Below are 12035 nucleotides of genomic sequence, written 5' to 3' on the forward strand. Positions count from 1 at the left end.
TTTTACAATATTTCACTGATGGGCTGCTGGGTCACTACGAAGCCTTTGAAGCAGATAGAATCTAAAAATTTCATTTTTCCTCAAATTAACCAAAAGGTTTACAATTTCATATTTATTTTATTTTAGTTCTAAACTTGCAAAGTGACTCCTGATATCCATTCTTTGTAATGAGAGCGGCGCATACAATTCTTAAAGTGGAGACTTTTATTGAAATAATGTTAAACTTGGGATCTATTAATAGAAAGTTTTTCAGGAAATGTTCTGTTAATCTTGACTGGAACACTTGTGTCCTTGACTTTTTTGGTCAGTCCAATGTAGTGCAGAGCAATTCCTGTCTATGTAACCCGCAATGTGAAAGGAAAGAGTGTGTGCTTTATCTGCCAGTTTGTCTTGGCAACTTAGACATGCCATATCTGTTTATATTTTTATATTTGTACATCTACCTGATTTTATATTTGAGGTGTATCTATTAATGAAAAGCAATCAAGAAATGCACACTTTGTCTTATGCTAAGGGTCAAACTGCATGATATTGAAATGCATTGTGGGTAAAAAGTACTTCTCCCCATAGCAAGAGTTTGAGATAGTAATCTGATCAATTCTTTTCACACAGATGTAATCATTTTTGAAGCAAAAAGTTCTGTAAGTTTGTGGAACTATCTAAGCTCATCCATCTTTTCATCTTTTTCAGCATTTCTTGTATGAAATTCATGTATAACCTAAACTTTACTCTGACTTCTGTATGGTCTTGTGTTTCCTTGTAGAAATCTGCCATATTGAAAATATGGTCGATCGCCTGAAACTTCTATGACTCACTTAGGTGGCAAAATCATATTTAAAGGTACAGATAATTGTTTGCCATCTGTAGAACCTGGGAAAGATGTCCGCAAAGTAAACCAGAGAAAACAGAGATAAGTTTGAAATGAAATACTTTGATTTTATTATCTTTTCAATAAAATAAAGATAGAGGGTATTCTTCCATTTTTACAATATTTGACTGTTGCCTAGCAACAACATTAGATAAACACACAATTTGATGATTGCACACTAAAGTTAAATTTCATTTCACGACAGCTCACTATGGTAGCTATGATGATAGCTAACTATGGTAGCTATGATGATATCTATGGAAGCTATGATGATAGCTAACTATGGTAGCTATGATGATAGCTATGGTAGCTAACTATGATGATAGCTAACTATGGTAGCTATGATGATGGCTAACTATGGTAGCTATGATGATATCTATGGTAGCTATGATGATAGCTAACTATGGTAGCTATGATGATGGCTAACTATGGTAGCTATGATGATAGCTAACTATGGTAGCTATGATGATGGCTAACTATGGTAGCTATGATGATATCTATGGTAGCTATGATGATAGCTAACTATGGTAGCTATGATGATGGCTAACTATGGTAGCTATGATGATATCTATGGTAGCTATGATGATAGCTAACTATGGTAGCTATGATGATGGCTAACTATGGTAGCTATGATGATAGCTAACTATGATAAGTACAAGCAATAGCGCCATAACTGACAGTATATTCAAAGCTAAATTGGGATGTATTACTTCCGATTACAGACATGTATCTTGCGTTCCAAAATTTCTTTTCAACCCTGTTAAGAACTCTGTCATAAACCTGATCACTGGCAAAACAATATTTGTTTTGTACAGATCCTATTTATCACTCCACTGAAATATTTGTCAAATTGGTTGCATGATATCTTCATAAGTTTATTCTATACATAATTCAAGCTGCCATAAATTGTGACCCTGATCAACATACAAATGTTGAATCTTTCAAAATGCTGATCTAAACCCAGTGAAATGATTTTAATCTATAGCTCTATTTATCTGTAAAAAAATTTAAAAATTGATTAATACCCAGTATAAATCCACTTATGTTGAAATTACCACAATCTGACAGAATTCCCTACTGATAAGAATCAAAGTTACATGAAATAGCAATAATTTTGAAAAGAAAAACGTTTTTGCATGTTTATCATTTGTTGCCAGATTCCGAGTAAAAACCGCGATATCATTCGGCAAAAACCAAAGTACAGTATGTAACATCAGATACCAACAACTGATTAAAATTGGGAGAAAAACTGACAGAGTGCCAGTCATGTCCCATGCATTTAGAAAGCACTGACTTGCATTAAATTCCTGATAAGTTATCCTACTAGACCTGTCACTTCCCAATCCACCAAGCCAGTAAAAAGTTGTATTCAGCAAAAACTTAATTTTCATTTACTTGGCATGGTATGCTATAGCAGGTTTAGTAAGTAAAAATAATGCTACAAGTATCTGTCTTCGAGGGCCTTTAAATGTTTAAGTCTTTGTTAAAATACAACACATGGGACATGTTATGTCTTACTGGTTTGAACATGATTCGATAGTGACATATGAACTTGGCAGGACAATAGATTTGTCATGGCTAAGGCACAGTGGAGGGCTTGTTCATGAAAAAGTAGCCTTCAGGGGGCATAACTCATCATTGATATTTTATATAAAATAACAATATGAATGATATCCGAGTTTGTACAATACAAGCATATCACTGAAAATGATACATTGTTACTCAACCACACAGCAAGACAATTAAAAACTCCACTTTTCAGAAAGTTTCTTGAACAGAAATGATTAAAACTTCCTTTGAAAATCAAATACTGCTAATTGTCAAAACTTGAACAAATGTGACCGAGGTCATCCTGAGGACTACTTGCTAGGCATCATGGGTATTGGATGATAGATGTTTTGTAAAAGTGAAAGTTGATGGATAACAGACTATCACAGTCAGGAGTAAGCAAAAACTCTCTCCAAAGCTCATACACTAGTAGTTTTTAAGGCTGGACTACTAGTGTTTTGCTTCTAGTAGCCTAATGGTTGACTAAATCATTATTATTATTGTTGACTACTAAACCAGTGAAGCTGAGGAAGAGGTAGTAATTTGTTGGCTAATATCCTGAAAATGGTGTTCACTCCTGACAGTCGATAAACATGATACAAAAAACAGCTTCCCATTCAATATACTAAGATGGCAGATTTAAAATTTTGGAACAATCTCATAGCTTTGTTTACATTGATTAAAACAACACAACACAACACAACACAACTGTTGATATGCATGTATGCTGCCAATATTTCAGTTCTAAACAGTCCTTCATATTTAGGTAGCTTTTGATAAAACAAGATTTGCTAAGGTAAAATCAAAAATAAAAAGGCTGTCAAAGTCAGCCATTTTGGAATGTAAATGATGATTTCTGCAACAGAGTCATTGTATGTTGTCTTCATGTTAACTGAAGCACAGTATCTATTTGTGAAGACATGAAGAAATTGCAACAAATTGGATATTTGGCAGCCATGATGGATTATACATCCATGGTCAGTTACATTAGGATTCATCTGTTTGTTTATTGTTCATGTATGAAGTTTTAGAGTGAGTTGCAAAAGATTTTTAATGAAAGATCACAATAGATTACATTTGCAGGGACTACAAAAAGGGTTCTCTTGTTGCAAGAAATGTCATCCACTTCAAGTAAGGTTTAAGCTCAATGAAAGATGTAGTTTGTTGTCGATGAGCTAAGTTTGGATAAATTATAGTCTTTGGAACATCCAAGGTTCAGGACCTTGACAGAGAAAAAAGGAAAACAAGCCCTGTGGTAATTATGCTAGTTCATATTTTATGCATACAAATGAGTTGTTTATGAGCAAAGTTTGAAGTATATATCGGTGGAACACGAAGGTCTGATTAATGGTATCAGACATTGATAAAATTGCTCAAATGTAATAATAATAATAATAAAGTACATTTGTAATGCGCCTAATCTCTGAACAGAGCTCTAGGCACAAATATGGCAGCCTGACATTTTTATTGATTTATTCATAGGAAGTAAATTGTCATACCTCAATAAAAACAATGTATTGACCTTAAATTTGCAAAACAATTTTTGTAGCCATGTAAAGTTAAAACAGCATGCTTGTTTGGCAGACATTTTGAATTTATTGCAAACAACAGGTCCTTGTTATTATTCTGGAACAAAGTTTGAAATAATAGATCAAGGAATGTGCGATTTGAGTATTTGAGTGGATTGAACCTTACAGGCATCCAAACTTTTCCAATAATGTCCCTGATCCAGGGTTTTGTTGGTAGACAGAAGCATATTAATCAAATACTGACCTGAACGTCCATTCTTTGGCATAGCTGTATCAGATATTTGTAGACAAGTTAACTGAGATATTGAGTGGCAGGTCTTAAATAATATTACAGCACACAAATTTAGTTAAATAAAACGCACGACAAAGGAATTCATTTTAGGGGCAGAAGGTTCATCCCTGTTTTGATTATGATTGAGCAAATATGTACTATAATGCCATAGTTACATCATGGAAACCACATGTGTACATGACACTCTATTGCTGTGTCAAAATATTTGTCATTCAAATCTACAAATGACCACATTTTACTATGATATGCTCAGTCCTCTCAAAACACTAGACATCACTTTCTGACTTGCACATCTACAAGTGACCAAATTTTTCTATTTTAGGATTCCATTTATCTTTCAAGCATTTTGTAGGTTGTACATGTATGTGCATATGTAGGAAAAGTAAATATTCAACTATTAGCAAAACATTTTAGCTTTTTTCATTGGTCTGATTCCTACCCTGTCAACAAAAATAAAATCAAATTTTACAAAACACTTGATGTTTGATTCACGAAATTTCAATGTATAATAAAGATACTTGACAATGTATAACAAGTATAGATATTTGTAAAATTACCGTAAAAATTGGTACTGTTTGTTCATTATTACATACCGAATGATGAACCTTCCATTCAAATGAGAAAGCAGTGTATAAAAAAATATCTCTGTATTATTGTTTTCATCTAAGGTTTAGGATTATGGCACCAATGACATGAGATGGTATCAATAAATGTGGAAACAAAAGTAAATAGTAGAGTCAACTGAAACTTTATGTGTAATCAAAAATTACTTGTCTTATTTTAAATATCATAGATTGTTGACAGCCATTAAGATAGAATGTACCACTGGGACAGTTCTTCAGACAAACTTTTTACAATACTTTTCTGATTTATCATTTGTGGGGGATCATTTCAAAGCTCACGGAGTACATAAAGTTTTTACCATCTTTTGTGAAAATCGAAAATTCATTTTTTCCCTCATAGAGTACACACTGGGAAGTGGCAATTTTAAATTTCAAATATTTGTAAATTTAAGGTAGTCTGTTTCCATATTACCTAAATTTGTCCTGTGAGCACAATGGCATGGCCATGCTTTGATTATGTGGTTGAATTGACCACAATGACCACCATAGATGACTTACCAAACACTAAAGGCTACAAAATCGATGACGAAAGTGTCTGTTGACAGTCTAAAATATTCCTTATATACGTAGATTTACATTTCTTGCACAGTCCCAAGGCTATTTCGTAATAACTCTTTGTCACAAAGGGCAATGACTGTTTCAATTTCACAAAAGATTCCTTTCTAAACAATGCTGTTTGGTACTGGACTTGCAGACTTTACAAACATAGATCATTTCAATTTTTTCAAAAACACCAATCACAAACCAAAGTGATCATTCAGTAGACTGTGATGGTTTGATGCCCATTTCAACATCAGGACTCTTCAGTCTGTCTCCCTTCTTTTTCCTCTGTTCGTAGTCCCTTGCTCTGTTGTACATCAACACACCCAACACGACGATGACGGTTCCCAGACCGCTAAGCAATGTGACTGGGTTGTTGAAAACCACAACCGATAACCATATAAGGAGTGCACGTTTGGCTGTATTGGCGACACTGACAATAAGGAAAAAAATGTAAAAATATGTGAATCTCAGAATTCTCAGTTTGAGTTACAGAGAAAATGCATGTACAAAAATCTTCTTTCTCCCATGGAAAAAAAATTTGCTTGAAAGTGTGCTTGCAGTAAAGCGTTTTCTTTAGTTTGTCATTTTGTGTTTTCAAAAGCTACAAGCAAGATTCTACCAGCAGGTATCTAGACTTCCCACCCCTTTCAATACATGAAATGTAAAATGCTGATTGTGCTATGCAAGTGCAGGAAATGTAACATCTGTATATCTGTAGGATCACATGTCAACATTCTACAGTTCTGAACTGAAATACCATTGAATTGTCAGAATTAGCATTAAATTGTCAGAATTAGCATTAAATTGTCAGAATTAGCATTGAATTGTCAGAATTAGCATTAAATTATCAGAATTAGCATTAAATTGTCAGAATTAGCATTAAATTGTCAGAATTAGCATTGAATTGTCAGTGTGACAATTCAATGGTTAGACAATCTGAGTGCTAAAATGCTTAAATTATCTGCTAATATCATTGCCCCCTCATTATGCAAAATTTTTAATATTAGTATAAAAATTGGTATATTCCTGATCATTGGAAAGTAGCCAGAGTTGTTCCTTTGTTCAAGGCTGGTTGAAAACAAGACTTAGGTAATTACCGAACAGTTTCCATACTACCAATTATCTCCAAAACTATTGAAAAGCATGGGCATATTCAGTTGTACAAGCATATCAAGCCGCTATTGAAAAATTCTAAATCAGGATTTAGGAGCATCATTCGTGCAAAACAGCCTTGATTAAACTCAGCAACATGTGGCTAAAAGCTATGGATAATGGAAATATTAATGGAGTAGTGTTTTTGGATCTTAAGAAAGCTTTTGATCTGGTTGATCAGCGTGTATTGTTGGAAAAATTATCAATTTACAGGTGCGATGCTACATCTCTTTGGTAGTTTAAATCTTACCTTCAAAATCGCATGCAACTGGTTCAGTTTATAAAGTTTTACTCTCAAAAGCAATATATTTTGACTGGCGTTCCCCAAGGTATATTTGGGCCTTTATTATTCATCATTTACATAAATGATTTGCCACTTTATATTGATTATAGCATTGACATGTACAGTCCGGGTCAGCTCCAAAATTGGAGACTCATATGATAATGTATTCCGGCATTCAGCCAATCATCGACCAGATTACATCATTAATACAGTACAGGTCACGCTGGGTCACAAATTACCCACCAAGTGTGATCGGCAGTTTTGGGCCGCTTATTAAGCCCCTGTCTTGTGAATTTCGACGAATTTCGACAGTCAACATAATCCACGTGTTCTGCAGAAGGTCATGTCCAACAAGGAGTCCGATTAGTGAACAAATATTCGAAATATTGACGATTCATTTCTACCCCCAGTTTATCGATTTCGCTCAAGTACCGAGAATCATTTTGTGGATGTTCGTCATCTCTATTAGAAATACTGTTATAAAGGTTATTTGTGTAGGTACGCGTATAACATTTTGCAAGGAAGAAGAGCAATGTCAGAGCTTTAAAACGATAACCTGTTTTGTAGTTGTCAAACGCAGACTAAAAATGGTACGCGATTTTGAAAATATGTTGACAGAGTGGCCACACAACTGTTCCCCATACGGTAGAATTTGTATCGCTGCCATCACCGATACAAATGGGGTATTCTGAATGATCTGTGTAGGTACACGATTTATATTTCGCAGGACTTCAAGCCAGAGTCTAGGAATCACAGCGATATATGGGTTTGGTTGTCTTAGCCAGAATAAAACTGGTACGCGCTTTTGAAATTGTGTTTTGACAGAGTGGCCACACAACTGTTCGACATTATGACAGAATACGGCGCGGGAGTTTGACACAGTATGGCGTACGTAACGAAGGACGCATGTAGAGGTTGCCAGGAAATACAATTTTTACTGATGGCGCGCTGGCCGCTGATTGGCTAATGAGAGTGGGGAAATATTATGGTATAGCGCTCCAATTTTGGAGCTGACCCGGACTGATGTATGCTGATGATTCAACCATAACTATCAGTGCCAAAATGTATTCAAGAAATTGAGACAACCTTGAACTCTGACTTAAGTAATGTTCATAATTGGTGTAAGAGTAATACAATGGCCATTACTGTGGTTTTACGACTTATCCGGACACCAAACTTGCTAATTACCCAGCAACTTCGCTGATGATATTGAGACTTTGATCAGTAATTACCAAAGCACTTTGGTAATTCACCTCAAACTTGATACTTGATCTGGCTGCAGTAACTCCATGGGTGGCAAAGTGTAAACACAGACGCTGACAGCCACAGTGCATACAGTGATAGCATAAACCAATTTGAGACATGAGTTTGCACTCAAAGTTTTCAACAGTGTACCCATACAAAAATTGCTGAACAAAGTGATGAAAATGGCACAGGACTAATACAACTTGCAATGCAGTAAACCTGCCCACTGCACCAAAATATTTCTGTAACTTCAATCATGGTACACCCATGCTTCAACGGACATCATATCTGATTGAACAGTCTTACTTAAATACTTTTCCACTCAATTCTAGCTGATTTAGGCACAATTATTGAACACCACTCAAACTTTCAATCACTTTCCTAAATCAACTTATACCTGCAGAAATGGTAAAGGAAGCTAGAATACATGTAAGATTTTCAATCTCTGTATCTCCATGAACTGGCATTCCTCGATCACATTTATGCTGATAGACAACCATTGCCAAAAGGCAGCAAAACTCCGGGCTAAACTGACACAGTATTTCATATCCCTGCATCAAATAAAATTGAAAACACAATCCCATCAGTGACATTTGGTAAAATTTTCCCATGAATCATATCTTAAAATTAAAAAAAAGTGAAACAAAGACGTCTTGTACTTTGCCGATCAACAGCACAGTGTGAACTGTGAAGTGGCATCTGCATTGCCTGCACATAAAAGCAACTCAGCGTACCTCAGTATCAAATGGTCTGCATCTTATGAAAACAACAACTGGCAGTGAAAGTTGTAATAGTCACCGGTAAAAACTCTTCACAGATGAAAGTATAATTGTTTCAAACGAATGAAACTGCAGGTTTTAGAGAAGGAAAACCAATGGGGGATGCGCGGAGTGGGACTATTCTATTTAGGTGACGGATTATAAATAAACTGGATAACGTAGGATTTTCCTCACAATACTGTAATAGGAATTCCAATGTCCCCTTGTTTTACATTTTGTAACATAAGTAATAGTTTTGCTGCTCTGAAAAGTAATTAAACAAACTCTAACGACCCATTATACTCTTCTAACCTCTCCGTAGTTGAGTTTTACATGTAACACGGATGAACAGCACACATGTACATATGTTGGTTTTACTGAGGAATGCTGTTCAGTGGAATGCCAACCCCTGGTCACAAATTAGTTTATGGCACTAGTATGATACTTATCAGTGACTTTGTATACACATTGTGAACCCCATGGAGCGCTCATGCAGCCAGATCAAGTATCAAGTTTGAGGTGAATTACCAAAGTGCTTTGGTAATTACCGATCAAAGTCTCAATATCATCAGCGAAGTTGCTGGGTAATTAGCAAGTTTGGTGTCCGGATAAGTCGTAAAACCACTGTAATTGTGACACAACAAAAAACAATGACTGTAACGACGCAACAAAACATAGATATTTGAATAAACAAACTTTAGACTGTAAACTTGGTGAAATGGAATTGGAAGCAGTTCATTGTGAAAAGATTCTTGGTACGCTTGTCGATGAAAATCTGTCATGGAAGCAGCACTGTGACAAAATTTTTAAAAATAGCGTCAATGACACTGTAGCTCCCATCCTGGACTATTTAGTGTTTGTTCTCTGGTCAGATATTTGAACATGTGTGAAAGGGATAAAGTGCATGAAGTGAAAATACTTAAATGTAATGTACTGGAGATAGTGAAATATGTTTAATGTAATTATTCATAATATAAAATGGAAAAATCAGAATTAGATATATCGAATACTGTGATACAACATTAACTCAACAAGTCATTTACAATGACATAGTCCCCACTTGTAATAGGAGTATTAGTCTTGATGGGGCAGGAAAATGTGGTCATTAAGAAGTATCACTGGAGTGTATATGTAAGATCTATGGGCACATAGGTCTATGTCGTTGTTCCCAATTTGAAACACATGAGGCATGTCTAATTATGGTTCTAAATCGGGAAAAAAGATCAGACCTCTAGCAGTATTGGCCAGCCAAGAAATACATATGCACATTGAAAAAGCTTAATTCCCGTATGTATTGTCTTCGAAAATTAAGGTCTTTTAATGTAAGGAAGAGATCCTGTCTGCATTTTACAATGCCGTTATCAGCAGTGTTTTAAGTTATTGTATTGTCTGTTGGGGTTGTAACATCTCAAAGCAAGAGAAAGCTAGGCTTGACAAAATCATAAAAAAGGTGGAAACAATCATCGGAAATTCACAGCGACAAGTTGACCTTATCTACCATGATCGACTTGATAAGAAATTAACACTAACTCTGACCGATGAGACTCATCCTCTACATCACGACTTGGTCGATAAACGCATTGTTAGAAGTGGCACGACTTAGGCCACCGGTAGCCCTTACCCAGCGTTACGCAACACTTTTTATTCCACAAGCTGTCAGTCTTTTTAACGCAAATTTTAATCGTGGAAATTAACGGCCATGTTCTTTGTGTCTCTGTTTTTCGCTTTCATGGTCTTGTTTTTTGTGCTTTTTGACTTTGTATTTATTTTGTATCGTTCGTCAAGCAGGCATTCAAATTGCCCTTTTAGGGATTTAATAAAGTTTTTATCTTATCTTATCTTATCTTATCTTATAAATGAGGTACAAGATGTGAAATCTTAAGGTCTAATATCCTATCAAAATTGGAGGGTATAGAACTTGTGGTTACTGAAATATGCATATATATGTATAATCAAGGTCAAAGGTCATCGAGGTCACATGACATTTTGAAAAAAAAAATTATATTGCTAATTAATCCCTATATGCCAAAAAATCAGATCTCTAGCTCTATTCGCTTGCCCAGAATTAGATGTGTACATAATTAATGAGGTAAAGCGTGTGTTGTCATAAGGTCTCCCATCCTACTGCACTTTGTGGTTACTTATTTATTGACATAAACATATATTTTAGGTAAAAGGTCATCAAGGTCACATGACATTTGGTCAAAAATTTCTCTCCTATAGTTATCCCTATATACCAAAAATCAGACATCCAGCTCTATTGGCTCCCTCAGAATGAGATATGTGCATAATTATTGAGGTACAGTATGTGGCGTCATAAGGTGTCCAATCATACCAAACATGAAGGGTGTAGCACTTGTGGTTACCGAGTTATGGAAAAATATGTATATTTGAGGTCAAAGGTCACCGAGGTCACGTGACATTTTGTCAAAAAAATTGTTTTGCTAAGTTATCCCTATATACCAAAAATCAGACCTCTAGCTCTATTGGCTCGCTCAAAATTAGATATGTGCATAATTAATTAGGTACAATATGTGGCGTCATAAGGTGTCCCATCATACCATATATGAAGGGTGGTAGCACTTGTGGTTACTGAGTTATGGACAAATATGTATATTTGAGATCAAAGGTCACCGAGGTCACATGACATTTTGTCAAAATATCCGAGATATCTGCGTGAACGGATGGACTCACACGGATGGACGAACAGACGGACATGACCCAATCTATAAGCTCACTGGACTTCATCCGTGGGGACTAAAAATTGTGTCACTGCATCCTTTTTGCAATATGAATACAATGAGAAACTAAATTTTTATTTTTCGTGGCCTTATACATGGGAGTCTATGGAGATCTGCCTTATACATGGGAGTCTATGGACGTGTAAATTAAAAATATGCAAATTTCACCACAATTTGCCCAAATTGGGAAAGGTCACTCCTATGCACTTCCATACCAAGTTTCAAATCAATCGGACTTGTGGTTTCAGAGCAGGAGATTTTTTGACCAAAAATGGGAGAAAATTACAAAAAAATTCATGAAAATAGCAAGTCCAAGATACTGACCCAAGATGTGCACAATCATTTCATGTCAGCCCAAAGTACTTACATGCTAATTTTTCATGTAATCTGCTCAGTGGTTATTGAGTTTTTCAATTTTGACTGTTTTTACATTTTTTCACTTAATTTGCATAT

General features: G+C 35.4%; 1 protein-coding gene across 2 annotated transcripts in view; it reads right to left on the minus strand.

Moving 5' to 3' along the window:
• Window positions 1–911: 911 nt before the first annotated feature.
• Window positions 912–12035, minus strand: part of LOC139137724 (solute carrier family 35 member E2A-like) — a 34920-nt gene continuing 23796 nt past the window's right edge. For both annotated transcript variants that reach the window (XM_070705972.1, XM_070705973.1), the window contains exon 8: window positions 912–5833. In XM_070705972.1, coding sequence (XP_070562073.1) covers window positions 5614–5833 — 220 coding nt within the window. In that variant the 3' untranslated portion in view covers window positions 912–5613. The remainder of the gene's footprint in view (window positions 5834–12035) is intronic.

The sequence above is a fragment of the Ptychodera flava genome, chromosome 7 (assembly GCF_041260155.1).
Source record: "Ptychodera flava strain L36383 chromosome 7, AS_Pfla_20210202, whole genome shotgun sequence".
NCBI classification, from domain to species: domain Eukaryota; kingdom Metazoa; phylum Hemichordata; class Enteropneusta; family Ptychoderidae; genus Ptychodera; species Ptychodera flava.